Source organism: Nyctereutes procyonoides, unplaced genomic scaffold, assembly GCF_905146905.1.
Source record: "Nyctereutes procyonoides isolate TBG_1078 unplaced genomic scaffold, NYPRO_anot_genome, whole genome shotgun sequence".
Classification (NCBI taxonomy): Eukaryota; Metazoa; Chordata; class Mammalia; order Carnivora; family Canidae; genus Nyctereutes; species Nyctereutes procyonoides.
Window position 1 is genome coordinate 12,807,447 of NW_026575040.1, and position 20,627 is coordinate 12,828,073.

Below are 20,627 nucleotides of genomic sequence, written 5' to 3' on the forward strand. Positions count from 1 at the left end.
CAAATTATATTGGCAGAAATACTACTCAGACTGAAAGGAGAGATAAGAGTACAAAAGAGGCCTTTGAACCTCCAAATTTATACCAGCAGAAAGCAGGCTGAGAAAAACCACTCTACCTCTCATGAAAAAATAGTAAGTCAGAGGGCAGATCCAAGGGCCTGGAGAACATAGCCCAAGAGCCAAGAATTATCCCCAGGCCTTGAGTAATCAAGGAGCTGCCAACTGGTGTCTGTTTGGATTTCAGAATTGCTCATGCATGTCTTCCATTTCCCCACTTGCTAAGGAGGAGGCTTGATAGCAGTAATTGTACATACGTTGTGCCATTGTATATCCCACGTGTAGGGAGCAAATAACTTGTCTTTAGTTCATATGTTTTCAGGTAAAGAGGAATTATATTTAAGGAACTACCCCATCCCACAAGGAACCTCAGCCATACCTAGACCTGATTTACATGATAGATACTGGATTTTGAGCTGATACTGTAATGGAATGAAATTTCTGGAAAACTTGGGAGGAGGTAGAAAGGACATTTATCACTGGGGACCAGAGGTCAGACTGTAGTAAAGGACTGCCAGTGATCTCCACCTCCTGATATTTATACTGTGTGTGTGTGTAATCCCCCCAAAATTAATTGTTAGCAGGGTTGGTCTGTGTGATCTAGAGAATATTAGCAAATGTGATGGTATGTGATCTCTGAGGCTAGGTTATAAAGGACATTGGCTTCTGCCTGGCTCGTGGCTCACCCTCCTCCCCTCCCTCTCTCTGTCCCTTGAATCACTTGCTCTGGGGAAAGCCAATAGACATGACACTAAGATACCCAAAGAGTCCTAGAGAGAGGACCACATGGTGGGGGAACAGACCCACAAGCTAGAGGACTGATATCTGCCACGTCAAGTGAGTAAGCCATTTTAGAAGTCTTTTCTCCAGCCCCAGAGAAGCCTTTAGATGATTAAAACATCTTGTCTGCAACCTCATTAGAGACTGGCATTCAGATTCACTGAATTCCTGAGCCTCAAAAACCATGAGATAATGTTTTGTTCTTTTAAGCTGCAATAGACAACTAATATAAAATTTCCCATAAACTTGTTTTTGCTATCATATCAAAATAACTATTTAAAGGTTCCTGTTGAATGAGATTTTCTTTATATGACACATTGAAAATGTATATTTTTATCAGAATATTTTATTTCAAGAATTAACACTTTTTTCAAAAAGTAAAAATAATATAGTTACTTCCCTGAGTATAAAGAACTAATCCTACAATAAAAGACAATTACAAAATTAAGCAATTAGAGGTACATAATTCTCTGCATTCAATTATACTCTATTACAAATCTATTTTTAAAAATCTCATGTGTTTGGGGACTTCAATGTTTCAAACAACAAGAACAGAACAGCTCATTTTGCACCTGTGATGTTAAGACATGTTGGATCTGTCTTTATCAAATTCCAGAGCAATTTTTAAAGCAGTGCTATTGAGGCCAACAGATTGCATGTTGCATATGATAGAAACCACTATTCCTCTTGGGGGAACCTTGTTATTTATAACTTCCACATCCAGTTCTTCAGGAAGGACCAGCAGAACGCTGCTAGCACCCACTGCACCTCCAGTATGTGAGGCGTAATGCCGCTGCTTTCTACAAGAACCATATGTTTGCTTCTTTTCCACAACGCCCCATGCCATTGCATATTTACCCTCTTTATCCCAAGACATCTCTGTGTTAGGGACTGGTGTCCAGATCATAACCATTGTTTCTGGTTTGAGATATCCGGGTAAAAGATTTTCATGTGAGTTCTTAAAGAGCCCAACTTGGTAACCATACAGCATTGCATTCCCAAATTTCAGAAGGTCACCCACTGTAGACAGAAATCCACCACCAGCCCATTTATAGGAGTTATCCACGTATGGTGTGTTGACAAGACGTCTCTTTTTATTGTAAACATAAAATCTAAAATGAAATAAGAATGGTCAGTAAAAATTTAATAGTCTATGGACTTTACATATGAGAATGAATAGGAAAATATGTACATGAGACAGATTGTTTCAATGTTGTGATCATACATTCTGAGAAGCCATTAATATTCCATACGATTCAGATTCTAATAAAACACAGATAATTGAGTAATTAAAGCATAGAAAGTGTTTTTTTTTTTTTTCCTACTGGCATGGCTTGCCCATTTTGAGTGTATCAAACTTTTAATACCTGTAAAAACGAATTGGTATATTACACACAATATGTTTGCCTGGTGCATATGCAGAAATACTTGTTTGGTAGATATTCCTAGTCCTTGGGCTCAGTGAATCATGCGCCACATGTGAATTTTATGACTAAGCATACACACTGAGATGTTTAAGATTACTATTTATTAAGAGACTATATCTTCTGGTTGGAAATGCTGTAGGAATACTATGTGTCATGATATGACACGGGACTTTCTTGGTGTAGTGAGAGAAGCTGGAGTTTGCAAACCTGCTGGAATCCCAACTCACCCTTACTAGCTAGTAGAACAGGCTTCTTTTATTTGATTAACATTTACACAGTTCTTACTACATGCCAGGCATTTTCTAAGAACTATATCAATGTGAACAAATTTATTCTTGTAACTAGCTTCAGAGGTAGGTGCCAGTATGATTCCTATCTTACAGATAGAAAACTGAGGCAGAGAGAGTAGAAATAACTTGTCCCAGATTATACAGCTTGTAAGTGGCAGGGCTGGATTCAAACCCAGGCTGTCTGTTGCCTCTATGCTTCAGCATCCTAATTTGTGTAGTGGTGACATAAATATCTACTTTGCAGAGTTAGGAATATGTGCATCAATCACTTTACATATTTCTGGTAGCTACCTAGTAAATGCTGTGATTTACTCATGCATTCACAATTATTGATGGAGCCCTTCCTATGTGTGAGGCACTGCTTGAATGCTGGAATGAAGCATTCAAGAGAAATGCTTGAAAGAGAAATTTCGAAAGAGACAAAGTGCCTGACCTAGTGAGGTTTTTAGTCTAATATCAGGTAAATGAAATTAAATCACAAAATAATTAAATGAAATGAAATGTGGCTCATGAGGATCTTTTCTTTCAAGATTCATAGTAAGATGTGCTCGTAGGCTTCCAGTGTGCTGTCCCATCTATAACGATCTTCTTCATCCCTCCTTGGCTGTTCATAAGCATTGTCACACTGAGTCTCACCATCACTTTCAATCACCAGATGGGTAAGGTCTCAACCTCTGAAGTTTCTTCCTAGGACTATGATTTCCAATACTGCCAACTCTTCAACTGAACCTGCTCTCTGTCCTCACTGTGACCTCCATCTGTTGCCCTTGACTCTTCCCAATTTCCCAGATCTTTTAGTCCCTGATTTCACCCAACTTTCTCTTCTAGCCTGAACTACTTCAGCTGTGATCTCACTAGCATCTCTGGGTTCCTCGCTCTTCTGACCTGACACTACATCAGTCTGCCAATCCTGAATAAATCTAGGTACCCCTTTCTTTGATTCCTTATCTGCCAAGAAAAGCTGCAGATAGTCACATCACAAAGCTGACTGGTATCAGTCCATACTCTTGCTACGGGTCTGCACTGCTGTTACCAAATCTCATTCTTTTCCTGGTTATTCTCTGGTATATTCTTCACAGTAGTTATTCCCAATCTCTTCCTGTCCTCTACACCACCTCTGGTCAGTGGGTAGACAACTATATCCTTTGTTTTACAGAGAAGATTCTGGTGTGCTTCAGATGGCTTCAAACTCCCATCTTTATCTTAAAATGTATTTACATTACCATGCATTTTTTTTCCTTCCCTCCAGTCACTTAGGAAAATTTCCTATTGTTTCTCTAATTCTACTACCTGCATCTCTGCCTTTTTGCCTCTACAATTTTGTTATACCAGTTACACTTCCTAGATCATTTTATCTCCCTGCAGTCCATTTTCCAAGCAGAAGCCTGAGATTGTGTCTTACTTAGCCTTCTTAAATCTATTTGACAGCCACGTGCAGAAGAATGAAACTAGACCATTCTCTTACACCATACACAAAGATAAACTCAAAATGGATGAAAGATCTAAATGTGAGACAAGATTCCAACAAAATCCTAGAGGAGAACACAGGCAACACCCTTTTTGAACTTGGCTACAGCAACTTCTTGCAAGATACATCCATGAAGGCAATAGAAACAAAAGCAAAAATGAATTATTGGGACTTCATCAAGATAAAAAGCTTCTGAAAGCCAAAGAAACTGTCAATAAAACTAAAAGACAACCTACGGAATGGGAGAAGATATTTGCAAATGACCTATCAGATAAAGGGCTAGTTTCCAAAATCTATAAAGAACTTATTAAACTCAACAGCAAAGAAAACAATCCAATCATGAAATGGGCAAAAGACATGAACAGAAACTTCACAGAGGAAGACACAGACACGGCCAACAAGCACATGAGAAAATGCTCCGCATCACTGGCCATCAGGGAAATACAAATCAAAACCACAATGAGATACCACCTCACACCAGTGAGAATGGGGAAAATTAACAAGACAGGAAACAACAAATGTTGAAGAGGATGTGGAGAAAGGGGAACCTTCTTGCACTGTTGGTGGGAATGTAAACTGGTGCAGCCACTCTGGAAAACTGTGTGGAGGTTCCTCAAAGAGTTAAAAATAGATCTGCCCTATGACCCTGCAATTGCATTACTGGGTATTTACCCCAAAGATACAGATACAGTGAAACCCCGGGACACCTGCACCCCGATGTTTCTAGCAGCAATGTCCACAACAGCCAAACTGTGGAAGGAGCCTCGGTGTCCTTCGAAAGATGAATGGATAAAGAAGATGTGGTCTATGTACACAGTGGAATATTACTCAGCCATTAGAAAGGACGAATACCCACCATTTGCTTCAACGTGGATGGAACTGGAGGGTATGATGCTGAGTGAAGTAAGTCAATCGGTGAAGGACAAAGATTATATGGTCTCATTCATTCAGGGAATATAAAAAATAGTGAAAGGGAATAAAGGGAAAGGAGAGAAAATGAGTGAAAATATCAGTGAGGGTGACAAAACATGAGAGGCTTCTAACTCTGGGAAATGAACAAGGGGTGGTGGAAGGAGCGGTGGGCTGGGGGATGGGGTGACTGGGTGACGGGCACTGAGGGGGGCACTTGATGGGATGAGCACTGGGTGTTATGCTATATGTTGGCAAATTGAACTCCAATAAAAAATCTACTTGAAACCTTCCAATGGTTACTGTAATGAGGACAAAACCCAAATTTCTTACGATGGCCTAAAACACAATGGTCCTCAACAGAGGAGTATCAACTCCTTAAGGGAAATTTTTGGAGGGATTTTTTTAGCTGTCACAATTACTAAAGGGCTCTTACTGACATTTAGTGGACAAGGTCCTAAATGTCCTAGGATGTGTGGAAAGTCCCATATAGTAGTGTATCTTTTTTTTTTTATCATGTAAGACCTTCAACTCTCCTATCAGATAATCATGTAAGTAAAATAGCTGTTTATAATGAGCTTAGACCAGGACCCTCTCCATTTTATATATAAACACAAAGGACTTTTTGAACATTTTATGCTGTAACAACATTTTCTTGAAAGTAATCAGTGTGAAAATTGACGAAAGACTGTACTTTATTTTGCTCACAACTTTAGCCAGAGGAGGACACCAAAGGCATGAGCAGAAGAAGCACCAATACAATATACCCATGTGGGTCTGCACTTGTTGTTGTTATATTTATGATGCTTTTATGTCTTAAGTTGCATCTGACTTTATGTCTTTTAATGTTGTGAATAAACTTGAACATACTGAAATATCTATAATTTTTACAAATTCCTTTTATTTTTATTTAAGAGTAGTGAGTGTAAGTTATATGATCTATAACTTTTGTTTCAGGAAATTAAAGGAGGTACAGAATATTTATTAAACTAAGGGGCAGGGGGTCTAACAGCATTGAGACTCACTGTCCAATGTGATTCAGCCCCTACTTACTTCTCTGATCTTGTCACATCTTGCCTTGCTTCTTTTCATGTCAGGCTTATTTCTGTATTTGCAACAAGGCAATTTAGCTTTCCTTATCAGTCATGTCCAAAAGCACTGTATTTTAAATAGATTCCCTACATTCTCTCCTTGTTACTCTAAATCCCATTGCTTTATTTTCTTCATATCAGTATCTAAAATTCTTAATCTACATGTTTGTCTGTCTCTTCCCATAGAATATAAGTTTCTTAAGGGCAGGAACCTTACCTATCTTAGAGCTCCTTGATGATTCCCCTACCCAGAACAGTGCTTGCCATTCACTAAGTGCTCATTAATGTATTTAGGGGTGCCTGAGTGGCTCAGTTGGTTAAGAGTCTGACTTTGGCTCACATCATGACCTCAGGGTCCTGGGATCGAGCCCCGCGGTGGGCTCCACACTCAGCAGGGAGTCTGCTTCTCCCTCTCCTTCTGTCCCTTCCTGGGCTCATGCTGTTTCTTTCTCAAATGAATAAATAAAATCTTTAAAAATTTTTTTTAAAAAGTTCAATACGTGAAAGCATCATTTATTGGCCAAATATTTAATGGAGACACCTTGCATGGCACTGGAGAGACTAGTTAAATCATACACTGTGGCTGCTTTCAAGACAAATAGTCTTGTCAGACAGTTCTAAATCGCAAAGCACTACATGAAACACCCAGGGATTTTGTTAAAATGCAGATTCTGCTTCAGTAGGTCTGGGAAGGGAGCACAATATTCTGCAGTTCTAACAAGCTCTCAGGTGGTGTCAATACTGCTGGACCCTGGACCACATTTTAATGAACAGGTTGTAGGGTGACTATCAAGATGGATGAGAGGAATTCTGAGCACTATTGAGAACAAGCCTTGTTGAAACAGCTGGTTAGGGATGCCTGGGTGGCTCAGTGGTTGAGCAACTGCCTTCAGCTCAGGTCATGATCCAGGGATCAAGTTCTGCACTGGGCTCCCCACAGGGAGCCTGCTTCTCCCTCTGCTTATGTCTCTGCTTTTCTCTCTGTGTCTCTCATGAATAAGTAAATAAAATCTTAAAAAGAGAGAGAGAGAGAGAAAGAAAGAAAGAAAGAACGAAAGAAAGAAAGAAACGGCTGATTACAGAGGCCAAGCTGGGGAGCAAAGTGGTTCTGTTTGGCTGAAACAGAGGGCTTGAGGGGATAAGTGGCAGAAGGCGATGCTGGAGGAGTAGACAGGGGACAGGTCACAAAGGACTTTCTCCTTATCTTAGCTAACAAAATGCTCTATATTTTCTGCATCCTAAAGAAAAAAAAATTTTAATCTTTGTTATAGCTTCCAGCTGTCAATCCTTTCTCTCTCCTCATTTACTGCCAAACTACACAGAACAGCCTACCTCTTCTGTTTCCATGCACTCACCTCCTCTAGTCATTCAATTCCTTAAAATCTGGCTTCTGGTCCTCCATCACTAAACAGCTCCCTCGTGGGTTTTCAAGGCTCTCCTAATTCCCTACTTTGTTTGTATCCTATTTGCCTCCTGTAGCATTGTTTAACCTGATACTCAACCTTGGGCCAGTCTGCTGCTTGAGTTCTCTCTTCTAGATCTCAATCCTATGATTCCCTATATCACTCCAATCACTGCAGCCCCACTTTCCCAATCTTCTCTTCTACACAGAAAACTACAGGCCTGCATTAGTACCACAACCCCTGTTCCAAATTACAATCAGATTTTCTACCAGTCTTAATAATTCTCAAATCTGGTTTTGGAGGAGGGCAGGATGGTTGTTAATCAGAATCATCTATGGGCCTCCTCTCTCTCAAAACTGTATCCTTCCCTCAAAATTCATAATTTTGAAGGGACTGTGGGCACATATTATTGAAAAATTACTTTATTCCTTCAAGAATCATATATGTCTCCCCAAAATCCAAGTCATAATACCTGGTGAAGCAAGGGTGACCAAAGGTATGTGCTTCGAAGATTAAAAAAAAAAAAAAAGCCCACAGAGAATCTTAATATATTCTCTTGAGAACCAATGAGATGATATGTGTGTGGTCTTCTCATTTCTCAAAATAAATTTGTCTTTTTTTTTTTTTTTTAAGTAGGCTCCCTGCCCAGCAAGGAACCCAACACAGGGCTTGAAGTCATGACCCCAAGAACAAGTCCTGAACTGACAGTGAGTTGGATGCCCAACTGACTAAACCACCTAGGTGCCCCTCAAAGTGAATATGCCTAAAACTAATCTCTTCCAAGTGTTCTTCTCATATTTCTCCTCTTCATTAAAACCTTGGTTGACTCTCTTGCCCTCAATTCTCACATGCATCAAGATGCTAAATACTATTACACAACCTCTGCTTTGTGACTTACCTTTTTCTCTTCCTTCATTCCTATGGCCTTTCCCACATTTTAGGTCCTCATTACTTTCTGCCTGAACTCTCTCTCTCTCTCTTTTTTCCTTTTGGGAGGAGATCAGGGGATGGGCAGAGGGAGAGAGAGAATCTTAAGGAGGCTATATGCCCAGTGAGGAGCCCTATGATGGGTTCAATCTCACAACCCTGAGATCATGACCTGAACAGAAATCAAGAGTCAGAAGCTTAATTGACTGAGCCATCCAGGTGCTGCATTCTGATTACAATTCTAATTCTAGCCAATCAAATCTAAAAGAAACCCCATAATAAAATATATATTTCTTACAGTGAACTTCAAGTTTGTAAACTAGCAGAGAACTACCAGCATATTTTGGCTGATAATCAGCTTTGTGTAACTTTCTTTTAACAGTACAGCATTCCAAACTGCTTATATCAAGACTGGAAATTAGGACTCCTCAGTCATTCCTCCTTTAAAATATAAAAATGTGGAGAATTCTAGACCTCAATCTAGAATTCTTAACTTTAAATAAATTCTAAGCTTTATTCTCTTGACTCCTTTTCACAGAGGACAAGTTAATGGCTTTTTATGAAAATAATTTTGTTCATCTAAAAGAGAAGTTCACTATTTCAAATTCTTTTTTTTAAGATTTTATTTATTTATTCATGAGAGAGAGAGAGAGAGAGAGAGATTGAGAGGGGCAGAGACACAGGCAGAGGGAGAAACAGGCTCCATGCAGGGAACCCGATGTGGGACTTGATCCTGGGTCTCCAGGATCTCACCCCAGGGCTGAAGGCGGTGCTAAACTGCTGAGCCACCGGGGCTGCCCTCCTATTTCAAATTCTGAAGGAATTTCTGCTCTAAAAAGAATGCAATATAGACACGAGTTCTTGAGTAAGTTACTGAGACATCTCTGTAACTGAATAACTGATGGAATGATGCCACATGACAAAGAGCCTCTTCTTGTTTAAAAATGTTTAGATTCTGCACAAGAGCACTATATAACTACAGAAATCTACAACTACAAACCTAGAAATTCAAAATACTTTTATTTTTACAATGCTTCTTAAATGCCTTTAGAAATAATTATGTACTGGCTTGTGTTTATTGTTATGAGAAGTTTAAAAACCCATAGAATTTAAAATGTATATAATAAAAACCAATCCCACTTTATCATTTAGTATTAACATTTGGATTGAACCTATTACTATGGAGTCTATCAGCTAATGGCATAGAAAAGATCTTCATAAAGAACAATACTTAATTTTAGAAAATACTTTAGCAAATAAAGATAATAAATAAGAATCAAAGAGATAATGATAGAAAGTAAAAGCCATATCTATACTGTCAAAATAAGGCAAACACTTCAGAAAATATCCATTATATTTGCTTTTGGTCCTATCCAATTATAAAAGAGATTTTTGTTGCAATTATTGTGCCAAACACAGGACATATGAAGAGTGTAAAAATAATCTAATGCATTGACTAGGTTGCCCTATCAACAAAATGAGTGTCTTTCAGTCCACCCCCCAATGGGTATTTACTTAAAAGATTAGTTTATTTGCCCATATAGAATATACTTGTTACAAATACATCTGTGTATACTAAGTCAATGTTCCTAGCCTTCCATTTAAGAAAATCCCAGTTTTACTCAGAACAATGTACCCAGCTAAAAACTAATTTCTCTGCATCTCTCACAGCTAAGTGTGGCCTGTTGCTAAAATTTTGGCTGAAGAAATCTAAGTAGTATTTTGAGGCAGGGTTCTAGGGAAATAAATACCTTAAAAAGATGACAGACACTGGGATGCATTATTTTAAACACACACACACGAGCAAAAAGATGGCAAGTATTTACTCTAGGGTTACCAATAACTCTAAAAAGCCTAGGTTAAGGTAATATAAATATATTTAATATATGATTATGGTCAAAGATTCAGTAGACTAAATAACAAAGCTGCAAACTTTTGCTGGAAATTTTATCTCCTGCAAACATATGAACATAAATGAATAGAAACATATGCACTTATTTTTACCTTAAGTTTTTTCTTTTTAAATACATATCTTTGAAAAAAAATTTAAAAAAATAAATACATATCTTTGAAGTTTCCTTTTACACCCTGAACTCCCTTAAAAAGCTGGTGTATTTAAGCTCTTTTAAAATAGCTATTACCAAAAAAAGAACCAGAGTTGAGCTTTAGAGGCCCCAGGAGATACTGCATCAAGTAAAATAAGAATGAAGCAAACGGACAAACCATTTTCAAAGGTAACAATATTTCCTCCTTTTTTTAGTGCCCCCTTTCAGCAGCCCATTTAATATAACTAAAATGAATTCACTACCCCTTTAGCACCATTGGGTACTTTCAAATCTAACATACTCAGAGCTTATAGGAACCTTTAATAGAAGAAATGGAAACCCACAGCCTTTTTTTTTCCCCTTAAAAGAATAGAAGATAAAATGAAATTAACTCATCATCAAATGCGATATTTTGATTTTGTGCAAGCTATAAATTACTCATTAAGAAAACAGCAAACTGCCTTGTAGTCTGTACATTCATAGAGTCTTAATTTTCAGTATAGAAAAGCAGTTCAGTGATTATACCTAATTTTCTTCTCTACTTTATATATAAGTGTAGGCATTCGTTATCAAATGCCTAGATCTGAAATAAAATAAAGTCAGGCATCTATGCCACATTTACTAGAGAATCTTTTAGATTCAATCAGCAACCTCTGGTATTTGTCAATTTTTCTTATGCTTTCCAGTAGAATGTAGTGTTGGACCTAAAAATAATAAACATTAATTGAAGTGGTTGAGAACTACAGGCCATTTTAAAATTAAAATTCATTGCTTGCTGCTAACCTAATTTCTTTTAGGTTCAAAAAACCTCTTTCAGGCTGATTTGCAATGCACACTTAATCCTTTTAAATAAACTGGTAATTTAAAAATGGTAATTTAAGTAAATATAACAAAAAACTGAACAAAACTAATATAACGCTAAGAAGATAAAGCTAAAATAGCCCCACCATTTCATCTATTTCAAGCACCATTAAGCTATTTGCAAAGCATGTACTAAGAAAAACATGCAAAGTAAAAGTAACAGTTGATTTGTTAAATGTTATCTTTCTAACAAACCAAATAATGAGTAAAATGGAAAAGGAAATGTAGCCATAGAACTCATAATAGTGTTTAGTCTCAAAATTCTCTCCCAATGCCCCTTTTACAAATCACTAGTAAAAATTATGATAAAATTTTAGTTTGATATATTTCAATGAAATGACTCAAACTTTTACAAGGGGAAAACATAGGTACCACCTCAACAAAGTAATTAATCACCACCACCAATAATGGAACAAACCAACTTCATGTGACTTCTGAGATAAGACACCTAAATGCAATGTGTGTTCCTGGACTAGATCCTGTACCAGAACAAAACATTTTTTCCTTTTTCTTTGGCTATAAAGGACATTATTGGATGAACTGGAAGAATTTGAGTAAGTCTGTAGATTTGATATAAGTTTGGTGCTGAGATTAGTTTCCTGAATGTCCTTATTTTTAGAAAATATACATTTAATTATTTATGGGTAAATCTGCAACTGATTTCCAAACAGTTGAGAAAAAAAAATAACAGAGCAAATGTGGTAAAACGATAATATTTGAGGAATCTGGGTGAAGGACATATGGAAATTCTTTGTACTTGGCCTTATAACTTATCTACAAATATTAAATCACTTTAAAATAAAAAAACAGTTAAAAATAATAAAAGATAAAGTATTAGCTACAACATAAAAAAAGGGATGATGGAAGAGCAAACTATAGATGCCCTTGACAGGTGCAATTTTGGTTTAATTATGCATAGATTTAAATTATTACTGTCTTTCGTCCAAGGATCCTGGAGTACTTTGCTAATACTTTCAATTTCCCTTACTTTATAGATGGAAAAACAGACATATATAGAGCTCTCAAAATATGGCAAGTGTGATTTTGGAATGGAGACAAGGAAAGTTTGAATTTAATTAACAACACAGTGTTAGAATGGGATATAGCTAGACACACCAGAAAGTATCATTTACCTTGCTCTATTGTAAATCACTGGCTCATTTTCTTCCTGCACAGTTGTCAGCATATCCAAGTCATGGAATATTTTCTGCATATAGTCCAAATATTTATATCCTGAAGCTCTTTCTACTATGGCTGCTAATAGGGTATAGCCAAAAGTTGAATACAAAAACTGACTACCTTGAGACATCATTGCAAGGCGAGGGTGGGGGGAGGAGAAAAAAAAAACGCTTATTATTTCCAAGCATGTAAAATATTTCCCACTGAAAATTGGCATACCTTTAAAACCAGAGTATTTTACTTCATCATTTAGAAACAGATCATGGATGACATATTAATAAATTTAGTCAACTTTGCAATGACCCTGCTTATTCCATGATTTAATGATCAGAATATGAATCTACTCCTTTCCATGATAATGAAATAAGCAAATAAATCCTACCTCAAAACTAAAATAAAATCCTTCAAACTGGTACCAAAACAGGAAGGGAAAGAAAAGCAAATTTGATTTCTTGAGTTAATGGTCTTATTCTTAATATATCTAATACTCATTGTTTAAGTCATAAATTAGTTGTCCACATTCCTATTTTAATAAAGTATATGTAGGTATAAATACTCTATTTCAAATAGATATATATTAAAATACAAACAGGGATCCCTGGGTGGCGCAGCGGTTTAGCGCCTGCCTTTGGCCCAGGGCGCGATCCTGGAGACCCGGGATCGAATCCCACGTCGGGCTCCCGGTGCATGTAGCCTGCTTCTCCCTCTGCCTATGTCTCTGCCTCTGTCTCTCTCTCTGTGTGACTATCATAAAAAAAATAAAATAAAATAAAATACAAGCACATATTCAAATATAGATATTATGTCAAATACACACTTTTTTATCATTTGGGATTCCAGAAATACAGAGTGTATGATCTGTACTAACAACTGTAACTTTATTTTTATTTTTTTATTTTTTAAAGATTTTTTATTTATTTACTCATAGAGACAGAGAGAGAGAGACAGAGACACAGGCAGAAGGAGAAGCAGGCTCCATGCAGAGAGCCTGACGTGGGACTCGATCCAGGGTCTCCAGGATCATGCCCTGGGCTGCAGGCGGCGCTAAATCACTGCACCACCGGGGCTACCCCTGGAACTTTATTTTTTAAGACAAAATCCACAAATGTATTTCTTTGCCCTTATTAATTACACTTATATCTATTCATGGTAAAAAACAAATTTTAAAATGAAAATGTAATACAATTACATAAACCTATAGTAAATTGAAAGATATTAAGTGGTTTTGGTAGTCATCCTGACAAAAAATACATTTAAAACATATTTTTATTTTATTTTATTTTTTAAAAGATTTTATTTATTCACAAGAGACACACAGAGAGAGAGAGAGAGAGGCAGAGACATAGGCAGAGAGAGAAGCAGGCTCCATGCAGGGAGCCCAATGTGGGACTTAATCCTGGGACTCCAGGATCACGCCCTGAGCCTAAGGCAGACGCTTAACCACTGAGCCACCCAGGCATCCCTACAACGTATTTTTATAGATCAGCTTTTTGGGAAATAAAGTTAAATTGTTGAAAACCAATTTCTTTAAGAAATGAAGGCACAGCAATGTCCACAATAGCCAAACTGTGGAAGGAGCCTCGGTGTCCATCGAAAGATGAATGGATAAAGAAGATGTGGTCTATATTACAATGGAATATTACTCAGCCATTAGAAATGACAAATATCCACCATTTGCTTCAACGTGGATGGAACTGGAGGGTATTATGCTGAGTGAAATAAGTCAATCGGAGAAGGACAAACATTATATGGTCTCATTCATTTGGGGAATATAAATAATAGTGAAAGGGAATAGAAGGGAAGGGAGAAGAAATGGGTAGGAAATATCAGAAAGGAAGACAGAACATGAAGACTCCTAACTCTGGGAAATGATCTAGGGGTGGTGGAAAGGGAGGAGGGTGGGGGGTGGGGCTGAACGGGTGACGGGCACTGAGTGGGGCACTTGACGGGATGAGCACTGGGTGTTATTCTGTATGTTGGCAAATTGAACACCAATAAAAAATAAATTTATTATTAAAAAAAAAGAAATGAAGGCAAAAAATAGGTTGAGCAATTTAAATACTAAATTAAACACTAAGTAGATACTGACATATTAGCAATATTTTATCATGCTTTCTTTGCTCCAGACTTTATTTGAAGAACAATTACTACAACATTTCTCCATAATTTTCCATGAATATCTTTATCCTGAAAATCCACTAAATGAATGATGAGGCTAAATCTGAACAACTGGCTACCTGGATGCTAGGCTTTGTTAAGAACTAAAGACAAGGGGTGCCTGGGTGGCTCAGTGGGTGAGCATCTGCCTTTGGCTCAGGTCGAGATCTGGGGCCCTGGGATGGAGTCCTGCATCAGGCTCCCCATAGGGAGCCTACTTCTCCCTCTATGTCTCTGCTTCTCTCTCTCTGTCTCTCTTAAATAAATAAAATCTTAAAAAAAAAAAAAAACTACAGACAAGAAGGTGCATATTAGACTGACAATGAAACCCACAACACAAGCATCAACCACATCCAATGCACTCTGGATGGATCATTTCAGATTTTCTGAAAATTAATATTTCAATAATGATGATTTTGTTAAGAGAAGGAATTAACACTCACCAGGTTTAAAGAACAAAGGATCATTTTTAAATAATCTTAGTGATTCAATTGAATTCTCAAACTTTTCTTTCAAATATAATTCGCCTTGTTCAAAATCATTCTTTTTCTTTCCAGGTTTTAAGTTCCGGCCTTTGGCATCACTATCTTGCTCTATCTTAGCTTTGGCAAAGTCACTCTTTTCATTACTTTTGCCTCCTTTTTCTCTGAACTCTTTTTCTTGGTCAGATTCCACTGTCCCTTTCATCATTTTCAAGGCTTTGTAAGCTTTCTCTTCTTTCACTTTTTTCATGTCCTTTTCATAATGACGAATTCCACTTAAATGGGAAATCAGTAATCTTGTTGTGACAGAAACCTAATTGTGAAAACATGGAAATTCAATTACAATATTAAACTGTATAATAAGAAGTTGGTAGCCTGGGAATAATGCCTCAGGAATACTTTCCATTAAACTGCTGCTGGAAAAACATGTCATGTACACACCTTCAGCTTTAAGTTTCAGAGAAATACCCCATCAGTTATCACCTGGATAATAAAAAAAAAACCCTTTAATCCATTAACAATAATTAAAAACAAATTGAAGAATCTTCTGAAACCTTTTAAACCATTTAACATGCTGTTAGTAAAATGAACTGTGATTTTCATTACCTTTTCACCTTCATATTCTTTTTCTGGGAATTCAGGAACATAATGTTGTACTGGAACATCAAGATCCAGCTTCCCGGCTTCCCACAGTTTGGCAAGAGCAACCATGGTGAGGCTTTTGCTGATACTGGCAATTCTCATAACCGTCTCTGGCTTGCATAGTACACGGTTCTCAACATCTGCATAACCTAAACCTTTAGAAAAAAGAGAAGCAAAAAGTCACTAAAAACAGGCTTCATGGTCAAAGGAGTCTTCAAAAACTGAAATAACACTACCTTAGAATGTCCCATCTATTTATCTAAAAGAAAAGATATGCTGCTTTTATAAGTTAATTAAGAGTGGATGAGACTCTTAGTAACAGGGGCAACAGTAAGTCTCACAACTTAATCTTATAACTAAACCGAAACTGCACTCTGTACAACAGCAATTTTCTATCCATACTAATTTTTCTGAGTTTATCTAGACAGATTAGTTAGTCCGCATTTTACATAAGTTATTCTATGTTCTTTAAGGGAAACATCACTGTTCTTCAGATTATATTTATTTTTGATTCTTGAGTTTCCACTGGACTCCTTAAAATAACTACCCGATAAAAGCTAATGTGAAAAGGTATCCTGCAAACCCACTCTAGGTAACAGTTTAACTCAGCTGCAAACCAGAAAAAGAAAAGCACTACTAATTTAAAGTATTGTTGAGAGAATTTTTTTAAAAGTCTGGTTTCATCTTCTGGAGCTTCTGAAAGGATGAAAATCTAAGTGACAAGACCTTAGATCTAAAAAGAACGAAAGGCATACAGTGATTGTTTTTAAACTGTATAGATTATGCTGAAAAATATTTGTATTAAAAACAAAGCCCTCATTCATAAAGCTGGCATTTATATAGTTTTTTATTAGAGTATTTTTCATAAATTGGGCTATATACTTGGGGGAAGAATTATTTTTCTCAAATTCAAAACCTTATTGCTCCTATCATTTTCTCTTAAAAGTACTAATTCTTTTAAGTGATGTCTGAACATTTTCCCAAAGGTAGAGTTCCTAAAAATCTAGGATGACCAGTTGGACCAATTTGTGTGCAATGGGTAAGTAAATGAAATCATAAAATATGCTTTGATGAAATTATCATAAAGTAATTAGAACTCTTTCCCAAAGCTTCTAACTTTTTGTTTGGGGGGGAAAAAAAGGCTGACACCTCTGCCCACTAAAATATAAATAAATAAATAAATAAATAAACACAAACAAACAAACACAAACAAATAAAGTAGATTGTAAACTCATTAAGGTCAAGGAATCATGAATACTGCTAATTCTTGGTAGTGTATTTTACAGACTAAGGGACTCAATCACTTGCTAATTAAAATAGAAAACAAACGTCTGACGTTTTTTTTTTTAAGTTTTTTAAATTTATTTATTTATGATAGTCACAGAGAGAGAGAGAGAGAGAGAGAGAGGCAAAGACACAGGCAGAGGGAGAAGCAGGCTCCATGCACCGGGAGCCCGATGTGGGATTCGATCCTGGGTCTCCAGGATCGCGCCCTGAGCCACAGGCAGGCGCCAAACCGCTGCGCCACCCAGGGATCCCAACTTCTGATGTTTTATCTAGTAGTAAGAATTATCTACAAACATGCAGTTAACAGACTGTTCTATACACAACTTTCAGAAGAATAAATTCAGTCCTTAGAAAAAAGTCACCTATAAAACTCCAAGGGTCACATTTAAATCTTGCTGTTTAAAAATAAATAAATGAATGAATGAATGAATAAATGAATAATAAATAAATAAATAAATAAATAAATAAATAAATAAATAAATACATAAATCTTGCTGTTTACAGGAGCGCCTGGCGGCTGAGTGGTTGAGCGTCTGCTTTCTGCTCAGGGCTTGATCCCGGGGGTCGGGGGTCGGGGATCGAGTCCCGCATGGGGCTTCCTGCAGGGAGCCTGCTTCTCCCCTCTGCTTTATGTCTCTGCCTCTCTCTCTGTGTCTCTTATGAATAAATAAAATAAATCTAAAGAAAAAAAAAACCACTTGCGATTTACAGAGAGTCTGATTCTTTATTCCCTTAGACAGATTTTTCTCTACAATAGGTATGGCTTCACGAAAAGCCAGGAACGTTTCATGAGATTCACTCCCAGCAGTAAAAACCTCATAATTTCATTCATCAACTGGTACAAAACAAGCCAGTAAGTGTATTTTCTGAGCCTACCTTCTGCCCAGACTTCTTTTCCATCTACAGAGACTCCAACCACTATGCCTGGGGCGCCCACCTCATCCTAAGAGCCAAGGGGAAAGGACACAGTTGGAAATCAGGCCCACAGGCTTCGCACAGCCGACGGCGCGGAGCTCCGGGGCCTTCCCGAGGCCCCGCCCCTCTCCGCCCGGGCCCCGCCCCTCTCCGCCCGGGCCCCGCCCCCTCGGCTCCGCCAGGCCCGGCCCTAGCGGTGAGGGGCGTGCCTGGTCTGCACCGAGCGAGGAGTGGAGGTTCCCGAGGCGGGCGGTGTGACCTCCGCCCCGCCTGGGGCAACCCGCAGGAGCTTTTGGCCGCGGCCGGGCGGTCGGGGAACGGGAAGTCCTGCTCCGGGCATCCCACCGCCTGGGATGGGGTCCGCCTGGGTCCGGGGGAAGACCACCGGGGGCAGGGGGACGCGGGCGGTGGGGCGCCGGGGTCTCCGCACCTTGATCCGGTGCAGCAGGTCGCGGCTGCTGTCGATGGCTCTGGCGAAGCGCCGGGAGAGGGGCGGCGTCGGGGTCCGTGCAGCCCCCGTAGCGACGGGCTGCTCCGGCGGCGGGGGCAGCGGCGGCGGCTCGGCCTGGGGCGACGCCTCGGGGTCGGGGGCCGCCGGGGGCTGCGCGGGGGCCGCGCCCCTCAACCCACCCGCCAGCTTCACCCCGAGCGCCAGCCCCAGCCCCAGCCCGAGGCCCCCGGCCCAGCCGGGGCCGAGCGGCGGCAGCCCGGCGCGCTGGTGGGCCCCGCGCCGCCCGCGGCCCCAGGCCCAGCCCCCGAGGGTCGCGGCCCGGGCCGTCACAGCTGACAGCAGCCGGTACATGGCGTCCGCCGCGAGCCGGCAGCCTCGGAGCTCGCGCAGGTCCGGCCCGCGGCGGGGGCGCGGGGGGGGGGGGCGGGGGGGCGGGGCCGCGCAGCCCTGAGCAGTCGACGCCGGATGCCGGAGCGTCGATCGCATCGAGCCCTTGGGCCTTCCCTCTCTCCCGGCGCTGGGTCGTTCACCTTCCCGCACGCTGCTCTCCTCCCTCCCCTCTGCCTGTCCTCCGATCGAGGCTCACCTCCTCCGAGAAGCCTTCCCAGCTGCCATCCCAGTGGCCGCACCTTTTTGACCCTCCTTAATAACACTGAACACTTGGTTTCATCCAGCTTCCCTGATTCCTTACCAGGCTGCGCCCTCTTCTCTGGAGAGCCCTGACTTTCATACTGTTGTATCCTCAGCTCCTGGAACAGAGCTGGCACCCAGCAGCCGCGAGCAGGCATCTTTTCTCCTAGAACTCTCTTTTTCTCTCTTGCCATCTCTTTCAGCTCCTTCCATTGCCCTAAGGCCCTTTTAAAATCTCTAACATGTTAAAAATTTTTATTAAGGGATCCCTGGGTGGCGCAGCGGTTTAGCGCCTGCCTTTGTCCCAGGGCACGATCCTGGAGACCCGGGATCGAATCCCACATCGGGCTCCCGGTGCATGGAGCCTGCTTCTCCCTCTGCCTGTGTCTCTGCCTCTCTCTCTCTCTCTGTGTGACTATCATAAATAAATAAAAATTAAAAAAAAAACAGTATTTCTTGTTGCTGTAGACTTTTAAAAATTTTTTTGCACTTGAAAATTTTTAACCCAAAAGTAATACAATTTATAATTAGCTGTGATTTCTGACATCTGTAGATTATCAGAGGTTCTTGTGAAATAAGAAACCTAACGTCAAATTGCTACAAAATGTAAAGGGTGTACAATCCCAACAGAACAATTAATGGCAATGTTAATTTTGAAGACACTTAAATGTTTATCCATTCCAATCTTACAATTATTTATTTATATATACATGTATATTGTAAAAATATTTTGTATATTGTAATTTATATATATAGTATATATACATATAATTTTATGTATATTATATATGTATATTGTCAAAAATATTCACATATACATACATACATATATATTTGAAAAGTTTTTACAATATACATAAAAATTATATATGTATATGTACAATATATATAAATTACAATATACAAAATATTTTTTACAATATACATGTGTATATATATACATAAATATGTGAATATTTTTTAAAGCTTCTAGTCCTTAAGTACAGGAGTAATATACCCAATGCATATAATGACTCTGTCTTTCCTTGCAAGTGGGATATATACATAGAGAGTTCACATATTTGAATCGACAAGCTATTGTCAGGAGAAGAAGCTTTAAACAACTTGAGTTAATAATTGTTTAATTATTTAAAAGTCAATAATGGTAACCATACCTAGTCGGGAGATACTGGGGCTAAATAATTACAAGGTGTTGGGGCTGCTAACAAAGCTACCAACTGCAAGAGATCAGGGTATCCTAACAGTCAGCAGTTTGGCACTGAAATAGAGGTTTCTGGAGCGCCACCTGCAGTTACAGTGGACAGGTGCATTCTTTCAAGATGGTATTGTTCCCGTCCTAGGAGCCCCATTACTCCAAGCACATGATGGCAAGAGAAAAATGTAAAAGACATAGCTAGTGGTGATTACAATGAGTGCTCACTTTATCATTCTTTTTTTTAAAATTTTTTTGATTTTTTAAGATTTTATTTATTTATTCATGAGAGACACACACACACAGAGAGAGGCAGAGACACAGGCAGAGGCCCCATGCAGAGAGCCCGACGTGGGACTCAATCATGGGTCTCCAGGATCAGGCCCTGGGCCAACGAAGGCGACGCTAAACCGCTGAGCCACCCGGGCTGCCCC

At 39.2% G+C, this 20,627-nt stretch overlaps 1 protein-coding gene across 2 annotated transcripts; it reads right to left on the minus strand.

Annotated features, from left to right (window-relative positions):
• Positions 1–1,167: 1,167 nt before the first annotated feature.
• On the minus strand, positions 1,168–18,744 carry LACTB (lactamase beta). Of its 2 annotated transcripts, none has more exons than XM_055320033.1 (6): positions 18,351–18,744; positions 17,882–17,948; positions 15,683–15,873; positions 15,038–15,389; positions 12,392–12,557; positions 1,168–1,949 (listed from the first exon to the last, which is right to left on the minus strand). In XM_055320033.1, the coding sequence occupies exons 1-6, from the start codon at positions 18,720–18,722 to the stop codon at positions 1,418–1,420; spliced, it is 1,680 nt and encodes a 559-aa protein (XP_055176008.1). In that variant the 5' UTR covers positions 18,723–18,744; the 3' UTR covers positions 1,168–1,417. The 2 variants fall into 2 exon arrangements, 1 of the variants encoding a protein (XP_055176008.1); XR_008663753.1 differs by having other exon boundaries at positions 1,815–1,949; positions 12,392–12,553.
• Positions 18,745–20,627: the final 1,883 nt, after the last annotated feature.

Coding starts and splice junctions, on each gene's coding strand:
- LACTB (XM_055320033.1), bottom strand. CDS start 18,722: ATGTACCGGCTGCTGTCAGCTGTGACGGCCCGGGCCGCGACCCTCGGG. Junction 15,390..15,682: donor AAGAATATGAAGGTGAAAAG/GTAATGAAAATC, acceptor TTTCACAATTAG/GTTTCTGTCACAACAAGATT. Junction 1,950..12,391: donor GTGATTTACAATAGAGCAAG/GTAAATGATACT, acceptor ATTTCATTTTAG/ATTTTATGTTTACAATAAAA.